Source organism: Blennius ocellaris (assembly GCF_963422515.1).
Source record: "Blennius ocellaris genome assembly, contig: SCAFFOLD_59, whole genome shotgun sequence".
NCBI classification, from domain to species: domain Eukaryota; kingdom Metazoa; phylum Chordata; class Actinopteri; order Blenniiformes; family Blenniidae; genus Blennius; species Blennius ocellaris.
Genome location: NW_027661849.1, coordinates 42,166 through 63,825, shown reverse-complemented (window position 1 = coordinate 63,825; position 21,660 = coordinate 42,166). Strand labels below are relative to the sequence as shown.

The 21,660-nt window shown below is 44.1% G+C and overlaps 2 protein-coding genes across 2 annotated transcripts in view; one reads left to right on the top strand and one right to left on the bottom strand.

Annotated features, from left to right (window-relative positions):
* Positions 1-1,261: 1,261 nt before the first annotated feature.
* The window catches only part of ergic3 (ERGIC and golgi 3), a 43,081-nt gene continuing 22,682 nt past the window's right edge, over positions 1,262-21,660 (bottom strand). The window contains exons 8-13 of the mRNA XM_080522263.1: positions 18,484-18,515; positions 18,061-18,157; positions 7,794-7,858; positions 7,570-7,706; positions 3,551-3,606; positions 1,262-2,020 (exon numbers count right to left, since the gene is read on the bottom strand). Coding sequence (XP_080378389.1) covers positions 1,941-2,020; positions 3,551-3,606; positions 7,570-7,706; positions 7,794-7,858; positions 18,061-18,157; positions 18,484-18,515 — 467 coding nt within the window. The 3' untranslated portion in view covers positions 1,262-1,940. The remainder of the gene's footprint in view (positions 2,021-3,550; positions 3,607-7,569; positions 7,707-7,793; positions 7,859-18,060; positions 18,158-18,483; positions 18,516-21,660) is intronic.
* On the top strand, positions 11,794-14,661 carry romo1 (reactive oxygen species modulator 1). The gene is made up of 3 exons (XM_080522264.1): positions 11,794-11,927; positions 13,822-13,952; positions 14,506-14,661. The coding sequence occupies exons 2-3, from the start codon at positions 13,822-13,824 to the stop codon at positions 14,612-14,614; spliced, it is 240 nt and encodes a 79-aa protein (XP_080378390.1). The 5' UTR covers positions 11,794-11,927; the 3' UTR covers positions 14,615-14,661.

Below are 21,660 nucleotides of genomic sequence, written 5' to 3'. Positions count from 1 at the left end.
CTGGTCTGGAGGAGGAGGGGGAGGGGGAGCTGGCCTGGAGGAGGAGGGGCTGGTCTGGAGGAGGAGGGGGAGGGGGGGCTGGCCTGGAGGAGGAGGGGCTGGTCTGGAGGAGGAGGGGGAGGGGGAGCTGGCCTGGAGGAGGAGGGGCTGGTCTGGAGGAGGAGGGGGAGGGGGGGCTGGCCTGGAGGAGGAGGGGGAGGGGGAGAGGGGGCTGGCTTGGAGGAGGAGGTGCTGGTCTGGAGGAGGAAGTGAAGAGGGGCTGGTCTGGAGGAGGGGGGGCTGGTCTGGAGGAGGACAACATGGGTCACTGGAGGAAGTGAAGTGGGGCTGGTCTGGAGGAGGAGGGGGAGAGGGGGCTGGTCTGGAGGAGGAGGGGCTGGTCTGGAGGAGGAGGGGGAGGGGGAGCTGGCCTGGAGGAGGAGGGGCTGGTCTGGAGGAGGAGGGGGAGGGGGGGCTGGTCTGGAGGAGGAGGGGGAGGGGGGGCTGGTCTGGAGAAGGAGGGGGAGAGGGGGCTGGCCTGGAGGAGGAGGGGCTGGTCTGGAGGAGGAGGGGGAGGGGGAGCTGGCCTGGAGGAGGAGGGGCTGGTCTGGAGGAGGAGGGGGAGGGGGGGCTGGTCTGGAGGAGGAGGGGGAGGGGGGGCTGGTCTGGAGAAGGAGGGGGAGAGGGGGCTGGCCTGGAGGAGGAGGGGGAGAGGGGGCTGGCCTGGAGGAGGAGGGGGAGGGGGGGCTGGCCTGGAGGAGGACAACATGGGGTCACTGGAGGAAGTGAAGAGGGGCTGGTCTGGAGGAGGGGGGGCTGGTCTGGAGGAGGAGGGGGAGGGGGGGCTGGCCTGGAGGAGGAGGGGCTGGTCTGGAGGAGGGGGGGCTGGTCTGGAGGAGGAGGGGGAGAGGGGGCTGGTCTGGAGGAGGGGGGGCTGGCCTGGAGGAGGGGGGGCCTGGTCTGGAGGAGGACAACATGGGGTCACTGGAGGAAGTGAAGTGGTGCTGGTCTGGAGGAGGAGGGGGAGGGGGGGCTGGCCTGGAGGAGGAAGTGAAGAGGGGCTGGTCTGGAGGAGGGGGGGCTGGTCTGGAGGAGGACAACATGGGGTCACTGGAGGAAGTGAAGTGGTGCTGGTCCAGTTCAAAGGGTTCCATCAGAACAACAACACCCTACACACGAGACAAAGCTTGGACTTTCTGATGGTCATTTCTAGTGATGTCAGTCCTTCACATGTCTCTGTGAAGGACTGAGCAGCTTGACAAGTGTTGCTTCTCAATGTGGATATTCATGTGCTGGATCAAGTCCCAGTACCCAGGTACTGTGGCTGTGAGGGACCATACTAACCCTACACTACCTTCCCATTGACACCATGTGAAGCGCAGTGGAGAACCACTGTGACCAGAACCCATGACTCCACATCTGGAAAGAGACAATCAGGCTGTCTGCATGTCAACTGTTCCCATCCACAAATCCCATGAAAAATCTGGTTTGAACTTGCAGATTTGTCCCGAAGAGTAAAAAATGCTGGTCCATGTGGTCTGGAGCGTCCCTCCAGGTCTGCTGGACCAGTGAGCAGCTTTTCATGAGATTTGTTGACTGAGAGAGAAGCCTTCACATTTTCAACTCCGCTGATTCCTTCACAGAAAAGTCAGTGTGTTTCCATGGATAGTTTGTGTAATGAGGTGAAAGAAGTTAAAGAAGCCACCAGGTGGCGTCCCAGTCTGGCTCTCGTACTGCTGCACATGGAAGAAGCTTCTGGAACACTGAGCGTCCTCTGCTGAGCTCCACGGACAATCTCTCCGTCTCAGAGGCCAAAAGGAAAAAAGTCTTCCCGGAGGAATTCAAAGGGTTTAAAGCCTGCGTGTCTCTGGGTTTGTCTCACTGTCCTTCAGAGGACAGGACAGTGACGTCAGACTCCTCCCTCTCTCTGTGTTGCAGCAGGAGGCCAGCAGGGGGCGCTGTTAGGAGGCCTTGCCCAGCTCTATCTTCTTCTGGATGACCCGGGCAGAGTGGTAGATGAGCGAGTCGATCAGCCCGGCCACTACAGGAGGGACACAGTGGGACATTCAGTAAGAATAGGTGTTATTAGTATGGGCAGAACAACATTGCTGCCTCTGGCCCATTTCAATATTCATCAAATACACATTTTAATGGTTTCAACAAAAAATGACTTGTATTTTACAAAATGTGGGGTGCTTTGATTTTGAAAGCCAACTAAATATGAATCTCGTTAATCCTTAAATTGTATATTTTTGAGGGCTCCGGTGTAATTTTGAATAAACAAGGACTTATTTTGAAGGAGTTTGGGATTTTTATTTTGAATGCCGGCTCACCCCTAGCCTAGCTAACAATGTAATATCCAGTTTGCTTGTTTTAAATAAACAAGGACTTTTATTTGGGAAGGAAAAAATGGGGGCTTTTATTTTGAAAGTAATCTCGCCCCTAGCAAAACTAAACACTTGATATACATTTTGAAGTTTGTCATTTAGATAAAGACTTTTATTTCAAAAGAGTTTGGGGCATGCAGGTTAAGTGCTCACATGATTAACATGATATTGCGCAATCCTGGGCGTGAATGATGTCATCAGTGTTCTGACCACCTGCAGTTGGTGACATCATCAGAGTGGAAGAGAGGATGGACTATATAGACATATTTTGGAAACGCGTCCTCTGAATCCACAGTTTTGGGGCAGATATTTGGATCAAATGAACATTTGTTGAGAGGGTTTGGAAGCAGTCAGACGTAAACTTTAGACACTAGGAGGCGCTGTTTGACGCAGCCACACGATTTTGCTCCATCCGACTCAATGTTGATTGAATACATTGAATCGCCCCTCAGAGGTCATAGCATTTGCACGAGGGCCTTTTTTGGGGTTAAAATCTTCATTTGAAAGGCAAATGTCAGACTTCCTGTTGGGTTTAGGTCAGAGGTATCAGACGTGATTCTCAGGTGTGGATGAGACGAACAGTTGAGTTTAGGTTTGATCTCCAGACGACATTCTTATGGGCCGTGGTGGCCGTGTTAGCATTTCTAGGTGGCACTAGAGAGCACATTTTGGAACTCTGCGGGTTAATATTTACATTTTCTTACATTTTTCACTAGTCTTGATGAGCGTGCAAAATTTGGTTAAAGTTAAAAGAAATGCTTACTGTCAAGAGACTCCGGCTACAAAACCATCTGATCAGACAAAACTAATGAAATCAAGCTTTCCATTTAAAAACAACATTTTTAAAAAGTACAAAAGTGATCAAATAATTTTTTTCTCACTATAATTCAGATTGTAACCCCTGAGATCAGTTGTCCTTTCATTTCACTCGTCTTCAAACCTTGAACTGAAATATTTGAATTAGAGCCCTCTAATTACGTTTGAAAATTAGAGTTTTCAAACGTGCTTCACAAAGTTTTGCTGGTGAGCACATTCTCCATGGAAATACTGCTGTTCTTGTTTGTTTAGAAAGTTTTGCTGGTGAGCACATTCTCCATGCTGTTCTTGTTTGCTTGAGGAGGCAGAAGGTGATGTAATCCCACTCTCGACCAGCAGGGTGTGACTCGTGCTGCTGAGTGACTGACCTGTAAAGACTCCTCCAATGATGGCACAGACTCCTGTTAGGAAATGTGTGAACGACCTAGAAGACACATTAAAACAGGACTTTATAGGCAACAAACAATTCAAGGTCAATGATTGTAACATTTAAAATGTTGTTTAGAAATGTACACTGACAGGAAACCTTGCAAACATGCTTTGTTCATTAAAGAAGCTGAAACTTTGCCACAGAGACGACCACAGCCACTCCTAAATCCCAGAAGGTACCCAGAAATATATGATGAAAACTGAATCTTCATATTCACGAACATCAAATCCTCATATTTGCTGTTCGCCTCCATGCAGGTCGTTCTTGATCATTTGTACTTCTATTAGTCACCATTAAGCTTTGTACATATTAATACTGATTATCTGTGATCTCGTTTTTAGCCTGCCTTATTTGACATTCACATTTCTTTCTATTCATTCTGTGTGGACCAGTACCTCTGGTATTTCAATTCAATTCATGTCTATTAGTTGAATACAATTATTATAGTTAACACTTTGGAGTCCGGGGGCAAATGTGCCGCTTTGAACTACTTTTGCTTTTATCTCTATATTTCAACATGATTGACAGTTTAAGCTGAATGTTTTGCTGCACAACCTCACCCATGTGATTTTAGAATCATTTACTCATTTGGACATAGTGGATGAACACACTGGACCTAAAAAGAAAGAAAGTATACAAAATCGAGTGGGAAAAAGTACATTTTCTTTTTAATTGAGAGCCACACACATGTGCAATGAAATATTTTCACAACTTAGAAAACATGTCCAATTACTGCAAATGTATTATCAGCTATATTTGACCAGATCTGGTCCCTCAAGATTTACTTCTACAATAAATTTAATTACAACTATTTTCACCCCATCCATCCATCCATCCATTGGCTACCGCTTTATCCGGGGCCGGGTCGCGGAGGCAGCAGTCCAAGCAGAGTTGCCCAGACTTCTCTCACCCCAGACTCTTCCTCGAGCTCCTCCGGTGGCACCCCAAGGCGTTCCCAGGCCATAGAGAGACATAGTCTCTCCAGCGTGTCCTGGGTCTGCCCCGAGGCCTCCTACCGGAGGGACATGCCCGGAACACCTCCCTCGGGAGGCGTCCGGGGAGCATCCGAAATAGATGCCCGAGCCACCTCAGCTGGCTCCTCACGATGTGGAGGAGCAGTTGCTCTACTCCGAGCTCCTCCCTGGTGACTGAGCTCCTCACCCTATCTCTAAGGGTACGCCCAGCCACCCTACGGAGGAAGCTCATTTCAGCCGCTTGTATCCGGGATCTCGTTCTTTCGGTCATGACCCATAGTTCATGACCATAGGTGAGGGGAGGAACGAAGATCGACCGGTAAATCGAGAGCTTGGTCTTTTGGCTCAGCTCCTTCTTCACCACGACGGACCGATACAACGTCCGCATAACTGCAGACGCTGCACCGATCCGCCTGTCGATCTCACGCTCCATCTTTCCCCCACTCGTGAACAAGACCCCAAGATACTTAAACTCCTCCACTTGGGACAAGGGCACTCCACCGACCTGGAGGGTGCAAGCCACCTTGTTCTGGTGGAGAACCATGGCCTCGGATTTAGAGGTGCTGATCTTCATCCCAGCTGCTTCACACTCGGCTGAGAACCACGTCAGTGCACGCTGAAGGTCCAGGTTTGATGGGGCCAACAGAACCACATCATCCGCAAATAGCAGAGATGAGATTCTGTGGTCCCCAAGCCGGACCCCCTCCGGCCCCCGGCTGTGCCTAGAAATTCTGTCCATATATATGATGAACAGAACCGGTGATAAAGGACACCCCTGCCGGAGGCCAACGTGCACAGGGAACAGGTCCGACTTACTGCCGGCAATGCGAACCAGACTCCTGCTCCGGGAATACAAGGACCGAACAGCCCTCAACAAGGGACCCCGGACTCCATACTCCCGGAGCGCCCCCCACAGGACGTCCTGAGGGACGCGGTCAAACAACTTCTCCAGATCCACAAAACACATGTGGACTGGTTGAGCGAACTCCCACGAACCCTCAAGCACCTGGTGGAGGGTATAGAGCTGGTCCAGTGTTCCACGACCAGGACGAAAACCGCATTGTTCCTCTTGGATCCGAGGTTCGACTAACGGCCGGACCCTCCTCTCCAGTACCCTGGAATAGACTTTCCCGGGGAGGCTAAGGAGTGTGATCCCTCTGTAGTTGGAACACACCCTCCGATCCCCCTTCTTGAAGAGAGGGACCACCACCCCGGTCTGCATGTCCAGAGGTACTGTCCCCGCCCGCCACGCGATGTTGCGGAGACGAGTCAGCCACGACAGTCCCTGCACATCCAGAGACTTAAGGAACTCTGGGAAAATCTCATCCACTCCCGGTGCCTTGCCACCGAGGAGCTTCACAACAACCTCGGTGACTTCAGCTTGGGTAATGGACGAGTCCACCTCTGAGAACCCAGTCTCTGCTTCCTCAATGGAAGACGTGGTGGTGGGATTGAGGAGGTCCTCGAAGTATTCCTTCCACCGCCCAACAATGTCCCCAGTTGAGGTCAACAGCTCCCCACTTCCACTGTAAACAGTGTTGGTGGGGAACTGCTTCCCCCGCCTGAGGCGCCGGACGGTTTGCCAGAATTTCCTCGAGGCCGACCGAAAGTCCTCCTCCATGGCCTCTCCGAACTCCTCCCAGACCCGAGTTTTTGCCTCCACCACAGCCCGGGCTGCGGCTCACTTGGCCTGCCGGTACCTGTCGATTGCCTCAGGAGTCCTATGAGCTAACAGTGCCCGGTAGGACTCCTTCTTCAGCTTGACGGCATCCCTTACTTCCGGTGTCCACCACCGGGTTCGGGGATTGCCGCCACGACAGGCGCCAGAGACCCTGCGGCCACAGCTCCGAGCAGCAGCTTCGACAATGAAGTGGAGAACATGGTCCACTCGGACTCAATGTCTCCAGCCTCCCTCAGGATCTGTGAGAAGCTCTCCCGGAGGTGGGGGTTGAAGACTGCGCGGACGGAGGGCTCGGCCAGATGTTCCCAGCAGACCCTCATAACACGTTTGGGCCTGCCGAGTCTATCCGGCCTCCTCCCAGTCCAGCGCATCCAACTCACCACCAGGTGGTGATCAGTTGACAGCTCTGCCCTTCTCTTTACCCTAGTGTCAAAGACACACGGCCAGAGATCAGATGACACGACCACAAAGTCTATCATTGACCTCCGGCCTAGGGTGTCCTGGTGCCACGTGCACTTATGGACACCACTGTGCTCGAACATGGTGTTCGTTATGGACAAGCTGTGACTGGCACAGAAGTCCAATAACAGAACACCACTCGGGTTCAGATCGGGGAGGCCGTTCCTCCCAATCACCCCCTTCCAGGTCTCACTGTCATTGGCCACGTGGGCGTTGAAGTCCCCCAGGAGAACAATGGAGTCCCCAGTTGGGGCACTATCCAGCACCCCTCCCAGGGACTCCAAGAAGGTTGGGTACTCTGAGCTGCTGTTCGGTGCATAGGCCGAGACAACAGTCAGAGACCTGTCCCCTACTTGTAGGCGTAGGGACGCAACCCTCTCGTTCACCGGGGTGAACTCCAACACATGGCGGCTGAGCTGTGGGGCAATAAGCAAGCCCACTCCAGCCCGCCGCCTTACACCGCGGGCAACTCCAGAGAAGTGGAGTATCCAGCCCCTGTCGAGGAGCTGGGTTCCAGAGTCCAAGCTGTAAGTGGAGGCGAGCCCGACTATATCTAGACGGTATCTCTCAGCCTCCGTCACAAGTTCGGGCTCCTTCCCCCCCAGCGAGGTCACATTCCATGTCCCAAAAGCCAGAGTCCATGTCCGGGGATCGGGTCGTCGAGGCCCCTGCCGTCAACTGCCACCCAATCCTCACTGCACCCGACTATTTTCACCCCCATCAATAATATGTAATATATTTTTTCATTTATTAGCAAGATTGATTTTATTGATTAAAAACACAGATTTGGCATGAAAATCTTTAGTCCTAAATGTTGGGTTTCTTACATTGTGGGTTGCTCACCTGTGTTTCTCTGTGAATTTCACCATCATGGGGGAGAGCTCGTACAAAACGAAGACCCCTGGCAGCCCCTGGTCTCCGATCAGCCCGTTGGCCACTTTCTCGTGTCTGGTGACGGAGAACTGGTTGGTTTTCAACACCTAAAACCAAGTCAAACACACATTAGATCCTCAGCTGTTCATCACTGCTGCTGCCCCACAAAGAACAAGCTGAAGCTTCAGACTCACCTCTCCATCAGTCTTCACATAAATGGTTGGAACAATTTTCACAAAATACTGATACATCATCGACGCTGTGGAGGGAAAAGAGGAACATCTGTTAAACATCAAGACACATTTATATGACACACGAATGATGGATTTTTAAAAGGGAACAATAGATCTGCTGCTTTCCGATGATGTGCTTTTTTACCTGGATCTATTACTTTTGTGATCACAATAAGGAAAATGTATTATAAACTGAGGCATTAATAAAAGCAAGGCGAGTGTATTACTCTAGCAGCATTCAGACACAAGGCAACCCACTGAGCTTTACAGAGAAGTAAAGCAAATGTAAAACAGCAACGCCATTAGGAATCTGAATCGGAAGTGGTTTAATATAATAAAATATACTAAAACAAAGAGATTAAGAAATGCATAATAAATAAAGTACACACATTTTTACGATAACAGCAATAAAATAAGTAACAAAATAAATGGTTCAATGGAAACCTAAGCAGATCAGAGCGGTGCTTCTTCTCCACGGCCATCAGACTCCTGAAGAGCTGACAGAGTCACACAATCCTCAATAATACGACGTTGGTCCAGCCAGGCTGCTTCTTATGACTCTGACACACGTACTTTCAACCCGTCTGCCACACTTTGCTTCCACATGCTATTTTACTGCTGATATTCTACATACACAGCACAGAAAAAACTTTATTGCAGAGGGAAACAGGTTTTTCAGATGCACATATGCTTATATTGAATTTTAACTCGGGAGTTGAAACTAGCGTTGATTATATTTCATGACTTTTTCAAATAGCTGTTATATAGTTGTTGTTGTTGTTGTTGTTGTTGTGGTTGACAGTTCCTCCAGGACGGACCAGGGAAACGACGCCTCACAGAACTTCTTTGTGTTTTTCCTGAACCAGCAGGAAAACCATCACAGACCTGAGCGACCAGCTCCTCAGTCTGGACAAAAGGAACAACCAGGAGCTGTAAGAAGGACTCCTGAAACATCAACTTCATCTTCTTCTCCTCAGCCTGCAGAACCAGCAACCACAGTTAGCAGGAGGTGCTAACTACAGGAGAAGACACCAGCTTCCCTCCAGCAGGACAACAACTGAACTCCTTCAAGGAAGTGGTAACAACAACTGGGCTTTACCTGAGATTAGTTAAACTTGATGCTATGATAGAACTGTTTAACTTTATGAAGATGTGTTGGTTCTGTTACAGTGATCGCGTTCTGTTGATAATGATATTAGGAGCAGTGATCAACCTGTAAACCAACATTAGCTCTGCCACAGACACAGGGTCTGCATGCTAATCTTTGCTTTACTAACTAGTTAACTCACAATCCTACACATATCACATCAAAGACAACTTCACACAGTAACTGAACACCATCTGACGACTCCTGACGTTTTACAAAACAAGTCTCATTCACATCAAGTCATTCTAGAAATGGTCCCTTAGCAGAGACACACAGGAAGCAGACGCTAAAGACTAGCTTCATGTTCCATTGTTCTCCAGCACATGGTGGAGACCCAGGACAGACTTCCTGCTCTCTGATAACAAACATTGGAATGTAGTTTCTAGTGATCCCATGAGATCCTCTAAATGTATTGAGAATGTCTTCCTCCCATCAGCACCAGCACTGGTATTGGCAGGTTACTGGCAGGTTATGAGCTAATAAAACTAGTTGGTATTGGCAGGTTACTGGCAGGTTAGGAGCTAATAAAACTAGTTGGTATTGGCAGGTTACTGGCAGGTTATGAGCTAATAAAACTAGTTGGTATTGGGAGGTTACTATCAGGTTATGAGCTAATAAAACTAGTTGGTATTGGCAGGTTACTGGCAGGTTATGAGCTAATAAAACTAGTTGGTATTGGCAGGTTACTGGCAGGTTATGAGCTAATAAAACTAGTTGGTATTGGCAGGTTACTGGCAGGTTATGAGCTAATAAAACTAGTTGGTATTGACAGGTTACTGGCAGGTTAGGAGCTAATAAAACTAGTTGGTATTGGCAGGTTACTGGCAGGTTATGAGCTAATAAAACTAGTTGGTATTGGCAGGTTACTATCAGGTTATGAGCTAATAAAACTAGTTGGTATTGGCAGGTTACTGGCAGGTTATGAGCTAATAAAACTAGTTGGTATTGACAGGTTACTATAAGGTTATGAGCTAATAAAACTAGTTGGTATTGGCAGGTTACTATCAGGTTATGAGCTAATAAAACTAGTTGGTATTGGCAGGTTACTATCAGGTTATGAGCTAATAAAACTAGTTGGTATTGGGAGGTTACTATCAGGTTATGAGCTAAAAAAAACTAGTTGGTATTGGCAGGTTACTGGCAGGTTATGAGCTAATAAAACTAGTTGGTATTGGCAGGTTACTATCAGGTTATGAGCTAATAAAACTAGTTGGTATTGGCAGGTTACTGGCAGGTTATGAGCTAATAAAACTAGTTGGTATTGGCAGGTTACTGGCAGGTTATGAGCTAATAAAACTAGTTGGTATTGGCAGGTTACTATCAGGTTATGAGCTAATAAAACTAGTTGGTATTGGCAGGTTACTATCAGGTTATGAGCTAATAAAACTAGTTGGTATTGGCAGGTTACTGGCAGGTTATGAGCTAATAAAACTAGTTGGTATTGGCAGGTTACTGGCAGGTTATGAGCTAATAAAACTAGTTGGTATTGGCAGGTTACTATCAGGTTATGAGCTAATAAAACTAGTTGGTATTGGCAGGTTACTGGCAGGTTATGAGCTAATAAAACTAGTTGGTATTGGCAGGTTACTGGCAGGTTATGAGCTAATAAAACTAGTTGGTATTGGCAGGTTACTGGCAGGTTATGAGCTAATAAAACTAGTTGGTATTGGCAGGTTATGAGCTAATAAAACTAGTTGGTATTGGCAGGTTACTGGCAGGTTATGAGCTAATAAAACTAGTTGGTATTGACAGGTTACTGGCAGGTTATGAGCTAATAAAACTAGTTGGTATTGGCAAGTTACTATCAGGTTATGAGCTAATAAAACTAGTTGGTATTGGCAGGTTACTATCAGGTTATGAGCTAAAAAAACTAGTTGGTATTGGCAGGTTACTGGCAGGTTATGAGCTAATAAAACTAGTTGGTATTGGCAGGTTACTGGCAGGTTATGAGCTAATAAAACTAGTTGGTATTGGCAGGTTACTATCAGGTTATGAGCTAATAAAACTAGTTGGTATTGGCAGGTTACTGGCAGGTTATGAGCTAATAAAACTAGTTGGTATTGGCAGGTTACTATCAGGTTATGAGCTAATAAAACTAGTTGGTATTGGGAGGTTACTATCAGGTTATGAGCTAATAAAACTAGTTGGTATTGGCAGGTTACTGGCAGGTTAGGAGCTAATAAAACTAGTTGGTATTGGCAGGTTACTATCAGGTTATGAGCTAATAAAACTAGTTGGTATTGGCAGGTTACTATCAGGTTATGAGCTAATAAAACTAGTTGGTATTGGCAGGTTACTATCAGGTTATGAGCTAATAAAACTAGTTGGTATTGGCAGGTTACTGGCAGGTTAGGAGCTAATAAAACTAGTTGGTATTGGCAGGTTACTATCAGGTTATGAGCTAATAAAACTAGTTGGTATTGGCAGGTTATGAGCTAATAAAACTAGTTGACAGAGTCCAGGTGTGTTTCAGTAAAGTGAGAGGGTTTGTTCCTCCCTCTCGACGTTTCTTCAGGTGAGACATCGACTTCCTGGACGTTCACAACACTTATTCACTGCTGGGAGCCGTCATTAGCATTGTACAGAGAGGTTTTATCGAATATACCTGTAACGACATTACACTTTTTTATGTACTGTAACGGATCACACTTAAATTTTTTGTATCCTAATTATATAACGCCGTTACAAGTAGTTCGTTACTACCTACCCAACCCTGCATGTTGAAGCTTTGTGTACAGAAATAGTCTCTCATTGGAAACGCATGGGGGAAACGTCTTCCTGCAGTACAGGAGTGAACCACTGAGGGGCGCTGTGGCCTGCACCTCGTCCGCTCTTTGTCGTCTCTCTTCCTCCTTCCGGTTATGGACGTCCAGTAGAAAGACATTTAATCTGCTGTTGCTTCTCAAAACTACCAGCGAATCAACTCCTTTGCACACACAGCGCTCACGGTAAGGCGGACTTTATACGAAACGTGGTGAAGTTGTGGAGGAAACTCGTGTTTTATTGTCGGGGAGATGCGTGTATGTGTCAAGGCCACTGGTGACGTTAGCTCCGTGGTTAGCATGATAGGCTAACGTGGCTCCAGGGAGGGTAAATAAAGAAAAAGAGGGGGCAAATGAGCCAAACATTTCACAGGTTTGAGATTTGAAATCAACAGAAAATCCCTACATTAGATTATAAGATACACAGCCTGAATGAATGGACGCCAAAGCTACAGGAGCTAACGTTAGCCCAGTTTCTGATTAACCTCCCTGGATCAGCTTGTCAATGAACAACTCCAACTAATGATGTCAAGCTAAGGTTATGCTGCTTGTTACAGTGAACAAAAACGGTCTTTAAATGTGTTTGCACTCCATAATAATGTCACATACTTGGGTTAGAGGTCATGGTCCACTTTTAGCACGAGAATATATGCAACATTCATACAGTAACATGTTTTTCTGAAGCAGATCACAGAATAAGTCGAACCCAATCTGGTGTTGACAGCCGCGGGAACACCTATTTCCGAGGTTTGGGTCTGTTTGCATCGTGTGATTTGTATCTTTACTCTCTTTCCTATCACATAATCACAGACAAGCAACAAATGATTAATAAACTGAATTTAAAAACACTATTCTTCTAAGGTTGTACCTTGTAAACACAATTTGTTTGTACTGCTGTTTTAAGTACTTAGTTTTGCTTGTTGTTTGTTTAACATGAAGAGACATGGGGTCACCTACTGACCAAATCCTGCGATCATTTGTTTGTGTTATAGCTGCAGCTGGAAATAAAATTAGGATTTCATCACTCCAATCTGGGTAGAAACATTTACTTGTAATCATTCCAGTTTACCATTAGAAGCTTTTCTGAAATTCATAAAATGTTCAATGCGCTCATCTTGAATTTAAAAAAGAAGGTTCTGGTTCAGCAGGTTCCAACCAACTAGTGGCCCAGCATGCCGACTGGATCATTTTCAGCATTCCAATAACCGCTGTAGAAACGTGTAAATGTGAAACCTTTGTGAAAAACTCCTAAAAAAATGCATTTTCCCTTGAATAGTTGTGTAAATGGGGCCAAAATCTAACAGATATTCCAGAAACTCCAAAGGGTCGCCCACACCAGGAACCCGGTTCACCTGAACCAGATGTTTCTGGCCCGTCGTCCACACCAGAAACATCTGGTTCACCGAAACCAGATGTTTCTGGCCCGTCGTCCACACCAGATCACATCAAATAACAACAATCAGGGACTACAAGCTCCGTTGGAGCTGCAGAAACTACTGGTTCGAGCAGCAGGAGGAGCAGGACCATAGACCTATATACAGGTTTATGAGCAGGAATCTACTTCTAAATGTCTGTGTGCTCTGTCTTCTTCTGTGTTTTTGGTGTGTTTGAGTCACAGCGCCCCTAAAGGCCTGGCATTGCTGCTGTACTGTACTGCAGGCCTGAAGCCTGGTGTTCATAGTGACGTGTGGACGGAGGTTTGTGGAGAAAAAAGAGGGTTTTTCCTGGTGTGGACATGTCAAAGGCTGTAATGAGCAACACTGAGCTTTTGAATAATACTGCATTGATTTTATACATTGATTATTTGTTCATTGCATACTGGATGGTGGTAACATATCTATGTAGCCACAGCTGCTCTGAGGCAGACTGACGGAAGCGAGGCTCACATCGGCTCCTCCGACCACCACCAACCACTCACTGCATTCACCCTGGCAGTGTGGGATTCAGTGTCTTGCCCTAGAAATCAAACCTGCAACCTTCCGATTTGGAGACGACCGCTGTAACCCAGGAACAGAAGCTCTCTAATGTTTAACTGGACCACACAGATCATATGTCCTCATCTCTCTCCTCCTCCCTGCAGATGCCGGTGGCTGTGGGTCCATACGGCCAAACCCAGCCCAGCTGCTTCGATCGGGTCAAAATGGGCTTCATGATGGGCTTCGCGGTGGGCATGGCTGCTGGTGCCATGTTTGGCACTTTCTCCTGTCTCAGGTAAGTCAAACGTTTCACAGATCATGACAACTGGCTACGTTCTGGACTCAATTGGCTTCTGCCAACACGGATTTAGCTCATTTGAAGCAGAATGGATAAATTGCTTACTTTTCATTCTTACGCATTCATATCTTTTCATCAGAAGCTATTCTGAACAAGACACTGAGAAGAGTAAAAACTGCAATACAAGCAACTGGTATTTTCTCATAACACTACGAAAAGTTAAGATAGTTACTTTGTCAGATTTTCACTGATTGAAGCCTTGTGAACTTTCTCCATTTACTTTGACATTGGTTATATTAAATATCCTTTATATACTGTACCAGTGAAACCGACATGGATACTAAATAAACTCTTTCAGAACTAATGTAATTAGTAAAGGTAGTTGGTGATTTGTATTGACAGCAAGGGGAAATGAGTGAAGTTCTTTCCTCTCCAGCTTCAGTGCCACAGTATTTCACATAGCAGGAACATGAGCGTACTGAAGACGTGTAGCGTGTCCTGTTGGCTAGAGACGGACAGGCGTCTCACCATGTTATTGTCTGCTGTGCAGGATCGGGATGCGCGGCAGGGAGCTGATGGGAGGAGTAGGAAAGACCATGATGCAAAGCGGGGGGACTTTCGGGACGTTCATGGCCATCGGGATGGGGATCCGGTGCTGAGACCCCCCACCCACCCTCTAGTTTTCAATAAAGCCTCATGTTCCACACACTGCTGGTGTCTGACTTTGTGATGGGAGGAGCTTCCTGCTGCACTCAGCTGGTGTCACTGGACAAAACATCCAGACCACCAGTACAAATGTAAGTTCCAAGCGTTGATCTTTCAATGCTGTGGAGGCTAGAGAAGCAGATTCCTACGTCTTCACTGTGGGCCCTGAACGTGACCCTTGACCCCATCAGCACCACTGTCAGCCATTTCCCCTGGGGTATTCAAGTAGGATTAGTTTAGTTGCAACCTCGATGACAGACATGTTTCAAGACTTTCCACCAAACACATTCTTTAGAACTGCAAAACATTTCATTTCCAAACTATATAAATGAAATGTAAGAACTGCCGACGTTTATGAACCATTTCAGCTGTTCAACATGGACTGTGGGCTTATTTCAGTTCTGTGGTTTCAAACTGCTCATCATTGTAACCATGGCAACCCCAGAGCCCATCCTGTACAACTATCAAACAACGTTGAAGGGACCTCATGACAAGGTGAAATATCACTGCATTTGTTTTGTGCTGTACCGATGACTTACTTTTCTCCAAGGAGAAACTCATTCTTTCTATTGCTTCAATGATGGGTAACACTTTATAATAACTATCCGTTATAAGTAGTAAATAAACCATTAATATCCATTAGTTAATGAGTTATGAATATTTGCTAAGTTTATTAAGGATTTATAACTGCCTTATAGATTGGTAATAGATAATTTACAAGCATTTAGTTAACAATTTATAAATTACATGTTAACTGTATGTTAATGATTTATAACTATACCTTATAAACTAGTAATAAATCATGAATAAGCCATTAGTAAACTACTTACTAATGACTTGTTAAGTATCAGTTAATACTTTATATACATTATTAGGACGTTATTCTAAAGTTGCAACTATTCCTCATTTACTAACAGTTAGTAAACCATGCATAGTCGTCCACACTAATGGATTCCTTTAACTTTATCTTGTGTTTGCATTTTTGGCCTGGCGTTCGTCTTCTTCCCAGCTTTTTCTCCTGCAGACATTTGATCATGTCTCTGTGTCTTCTTTTAGATTTACTTCTGCTTTCAACAAGCTCACTTCGCTCAGTGGCTAAACCAGGCATTATTTGACCATATATGAAGTTTAGGGCCTACCTATTTCTTTTATTTCATCTCTGTTCTTTTCACACACATGAACAATCTTCCAGAGTTTAATCTTTTTTTCTAATCATTATCGAAGCATTGATTTCAGAAAATGAATACCCGGTGGTTTAAAAAGTCAGAAACCAGTGTTCCCAGCGGAAGTGGTGATGCGCAAAATGCCGAAATGAATCCAGGTACTTAAGGAGAAAGAGAAAAAAGTCAACAGCGGGTAGAAGTAAAAGGAAAACTACACCTGTGGACCACATGAACAACAACGGTAAGCTAGATTGTTATCTTTTCATTAGAACTATATGATTAGGATAACACAGGTTGATAGTTCTACTGCATAATCCAACCGGTTTGGTTAATTGCCCAATTACTAATTTGCGTGTGCATGTTTTCCCAGAAAAAAAAAGATTTATGAGTTGTAAGACCTGTTGTAGACCAACAACTAGTAGAATTGTTATTTTCTGAGGTGTGTGTGTGTGTGCGCACACATTCTGTACCTATCCACCCATATATTTGCCAGCTGCTCATTATTTTATTTGACCTTCACCTGGCTTATAATCACTTTTTTTTAATGCTCTGTCCTCTCATTTCAGACACTGAGGCCACTGTAGCTCCAACAGCTTTTTAAATGTTAAGAAGAGCATCTTGTTAAGAAGAGGCACACTGCCACAGAAGAAACCAGTGACCTGACCCAGGAGAAATCCTCCTCCTCCAACAACCTGGTCAAAGTAGTCCTGGTGCACAAATCACCATTTGTTTTCTCCAAAGACTGACCTGCAGATCACGATTTTTTTTAACAGAGCATACAATGTTCCAATCTTATTTTATTGTGAAACATTGAACAATACCTGTGAAACAAATGCAGACTTGTTGTTTTAACTGCACATGAGGTGGTTATCTCAAATATAAAATAAAAGTTTAGAACATTGCTGTTCAAAATACTAAATTGTATAATGTAAAAGCGCTTTGGGTGGTCAATGATGAGAATGTGCTGTATAAGCTTACCCTAACCCTAACCCTAACCCTAACCCTAACCAATTAACATTTAATACATGTTAAATGCTATTGATAACAATGTATGAGTTGACTTTATGTATTTTCTGTTTTTGTGAATCAGGTGTGTTGGAAGAAGGAAACATGTAAAACATGCAGCAGAGTGGCCCTGAGGATCAGGATTGGCTCCTCCTGTCCAAGTTGTGCTGAGCCATATTTGTTCTATATGTTTTATGTTCATGTTATGTTTGTTTTTGTTTTTTGTTTTTTGGGGGGGTAAAATACAGCACACACAAAAGCCAATGGGTGGAACAAGGCTGAGGTACAATAATGTGATATTTTGCTGTTCCACAAAGTATATTATTATTAGTAGATGGTTAACAAACTATTAATAACTGGTCTGTAAAGTGTGAGTTAATATATTAGTTAAGTATCAGTTAATACTTTATATACATTATTAGGACGTTATTCTAAAGTTGCAACTATTCCTCATTTACTAACTGTTAGTAAATGAGGAATAGTTGCAACTTTAGAATAACGTCCTAATAATGTATATAAAGTATTAACTGATACTTAACAAGTCATTAGTAAGTAGTTTACTAATGGCTTATTCATGATTTATTACTAGTTTATAAGGTATAGTTATAAATCATTAACATACAGTTAATATGTAATTTATAAATTAACTAAATGCTTGTAAATTATCTATTACCAATCTATAAGGCAGTTATAAATTCTTAATAAACTGTTAGCAAATATTCAACAAGCAATGTATAACTCATTAACAGATGGCTATTAATGGTTTATTAACTACTTATAACGGATAGTTATTATAGAGTGTTACCCAATGAGGTAAGCATGTTGGTACACTTTTCAACCATTCATCTTGTAAACATTTAAACAAGGAGTTTTGTGACCAATGAAATAAATGAAGACAAAAAACCAGTTTGACCTCTTCAAGTCAAGAGGGCTTGCCGACCCCGGGGAGCCCATGTGAGTTTGGTTATACTGAGACAAACAACTCTTTTAATTCAGATTTGAGCAGGAAAACCAGATTGAAGTGACTGAATTGGTTATTTGATGTTCAAACAGTCCCTAATGAATGACGTTGAAAAGTAAAATGTCAAAGTTTTTCCCAGACTCAAACATGAAGTGGTTTTAATGTGTGCTGCAGTACAGAGGTTGGATGTGAGCTGCTCTTATTCCTCAAAGCAGAAACTGACTACTTGGAAAGTAACTTATGCTGGAACCAGTAAGGGCTGGTTTCTCACCCTGAGGCGCCGTGACGTCCGTCCCGTCCAGCGGGTTCACAATCCCGGGGTAATCTTTACCAAACGACAGGTGTTTGATCAGGTGGGTCATGTTGATCTGCAGGACAGACGACATTAGAGTAGTTCTCATAACAAACAAGTGATTTACAGTCAGGTCTGATGTGACCAACGTGTACTGGTGCACATCAAACACAGAGTTAACAGTTCTATCAGATAAATAAACAAAATGAATTCAACAAGTAGAAAAACATCTGTAATCTCATGAAATATTGTAATAGCTTGAAAATACCAGACTGAAAAAAGCTTGAAAGAAATGGAAAATATATGAGAACCAGGTTAAAACATGTTTTAATCACAATCTCATTTTTTTTTTTAAACACATACTCTTGACTAAAGAGAAAAAAAATAAAATGTGACACTTACATTATCCAAACCAAAGCTTTGCAGGTCGTGTACTGTAAAAAAAAAAATGTAATCACTTTAAACAAGATTCAAATTAAATCAGAGAATGTGATGATTTGCACAGTACTTTATATATTTCTTTTTCAGCTTTATCTTAAAATCAGCTCCTCCTGCGTGGTGAAATCATGTTATTATGAAGTAACCGAAACTAAACAAGCTGCAGCATCAAATGATATATTCCAGATTCCACCAAAATACAAATGGTAATGAATGCATCACATGTTGCATGAATTTGGCTGGAAACATGCCAGTAATAGTAAAACGGTGTCATAAACCTGCAGGAAAGCAACAGAAAGTGATGAAATAAGCACAAAATGACATCACACTGCAACCGACACAATACAAACATATCTTTGTTCATGCATCCCCTAAAATCAAGAATCACAAGGCCGTAAAAGGACATTTAAATCATCTCTGAAAGCGCTGCTAAAATGACCCATAATGCAACACAGTCAGCAGTGGCTCTGAGTCATGGTGCGTTCAAGAGCAAGTGGGAGATCTTCAGTATGAGATGTTGTTGGCATACCAGGCCACAGGTCAAACAATTGTTCTTATGGTCCATCTACTGAACAACATGTAGTGGCCATGCACAGCAGCAGCGTTGAGAAAAAGTGCAGTTTGTGCCATCGATATGGAGATGGAGGGTGTTCAGTGACTGCAGTGCTGATGGCACCAACACACAATCACAGCTTTACATTTCACCGTGGAAAGGTCCTGTAAACTTGGCTTTAATTAATAAAGATAGCATCTTCAAGAAGTGCATGCAATACAAAGGGTTCAACCTAACCCCAACCTGAAAACAGGTTTTATGATTGTGTTTGATCACTTTGGGGAACATACATAATCTGAACTGAGAAATTGTGAAAAGTTCAGAAAAGATTCATGAGGCAGGAACCTTCATAGCTACGAAAATACCATTAAATCCATTTATGTACAAGTAAAGTCCACAGATAACACTGCGTTTAAAGCTTTATTTCATTAATATGTTGATTTACGTGGATGATTATTAAGGCTGCCTGTTAACAGTTGTGGGAAATGACCAACCAGTAAGTTTCAAACTTCCCAGCTTCTTGAATGCACCATTAATGTGAGCTGCTGGTGTATGGCTGTCTTCAACTCCCATCAGCCAGAACATTATGACCTTTAAAAGACCACACTTTCAGACGTTTTCCTCTTTTTGACTTGTTGAGCTTCAGCGGTCTCCGTCCACACTGTGTCTCGTGTCCACACTGTGTCTCGTGTCCACACTGTGTCTCGTGTCCACACTGCGTCTTGTGTCCATTAGCAGTTCATGCTTTTGCATGTTTTTACACCAACATGTCATTGATGCCATCTGCCCCACAGGATTTGTTTGTGGTGAACAGATGAACACACTTGGCAGCTCTTTGAAAAGAATCTGAATAAAAGATGGACTTACTTTCCACAGAGTGCACTGCAGAAAGAAGAGAGAAGAGTCACAAAGACATGAAGACACACAGAAACCCTTTGTGTTCACTTTCAACGCTGCCAAGCTTAACTTCCACATTAGACAGGATCCTATACGCTTCACTGAAGATGGGGGGGGGGGGGGGGGGGGGGGGGGGGGGCTCATCTGAAGTCCTGGAGTGAGTCTTGTCTCTTGTTTCACAGCAACTCTTTCAATCTGACAGATTAATGCTCTTCATTACAGGATTTGTGGAGTCACAAGCGTCAAGTATTTCATGGATGGTTATTTTCCAGAATGAATCACATTTTCTGCAAATGAACAGAATATTTATATCGTACATGTGGCCTTTGATGCCAGTATTGGGTGTAGTACTGATACTTGTAAAAACTTCCCAATACAACACAGCTAGTATTAAGTGATGTCATTGGTCAGCAGCAGGCAGTCAAGAGAGCACGAGCACTGTCAGCGGTTTGGAGATTCTTTAATCATCATCATCATCATCATTTTACAAAGTGACCAAAATGAAAAGGATCATGACACAAATATGAGAAAACACACCGAAAGGAGCAAAAATGAAAAGAAAATGCAGGCAAATGTTGAGAACAGAAATGCCTCTCCACTTCAAACAGTACGTTTAATGCCACTGCCTTCAAAAAGAAACTTGAAATCTCCTCAGCTTGATCTGTTCTTCCTGTCTTTAGAGAATATAGTGGAACCAAATAGAATACGCCTTTAAAAACAACATTGGTCTTTTCTTACTTACTGTACTTTCCTGTTTATCGCAGAACATTTAGTTTCCACAGTCGTTTTCTCCATCTTTAATTATTCACTCTTAGTTGACGCCTATTGCAAATATCTTAATGAAATTATGCCAGTTAAAAAAGAATCACATTTTGTGAATAATAGCTCAATTCAAGCAATATGTCAGAGTTTTAATCCATCATATTGTTCAACTTAAAGGTATACAGGAGGATTTTCAGGAATTTTAGGAAAGAACCGCCCTCTCCACCGTTTGAAAAAAATGCGCATGCGCAAAGCTCTACCTGCTCCCGAGACGGAACGCCTACTAGAACGTGTAGAGAGACGTGAACGAGCCCAGTTCTCCTCGTGCACGCTCTGTTTACAAGTCACAAGTCAGCATCGCCTACATAAGCTCACTTCACAAGAAGATTTGCACCAGAGGGGGTGAAACTGTGTAAAAATGTCCGAGAACAATGCGTCGGGTCCACCGGCATGATGAGAACCGTGTGGAGTGAGCTGCGCGCAGGGACGAGCACGTACGACGGCCTTACGTCATACATCACCAGAATGATTGACAATTGGGAGGACCAGTTATTTTGATGATCCACCCGGAAGAAGAAAATCCTCTACTATACCTTTAAGTGAATTAAATAATCAAACTGCAATTTTTTAAAGCTGAAATCTTCATGAAACTAAAAAAAAAACTGAAAAATGGCTGCAATTCGGTGAGTGGGGTGTATCTGTGGAAAAGGTTGGCCGATAAGATCAAAATCAAACCGGTAAAAATAATGTCACAGACACTGCAAGGAGGGAACTGTGTATATCCTCATTAATACAGATAACTGTCGTATGTTAGCCGTCAATACATCAAAGAGTCAAGTTAATAGAAGAAAGGTGAACAAGTTCAACTTCAATCTACTTTTTTCTCAATTAAAACACTCATTTGAACCTTATTTGGAATGTATTTGTAT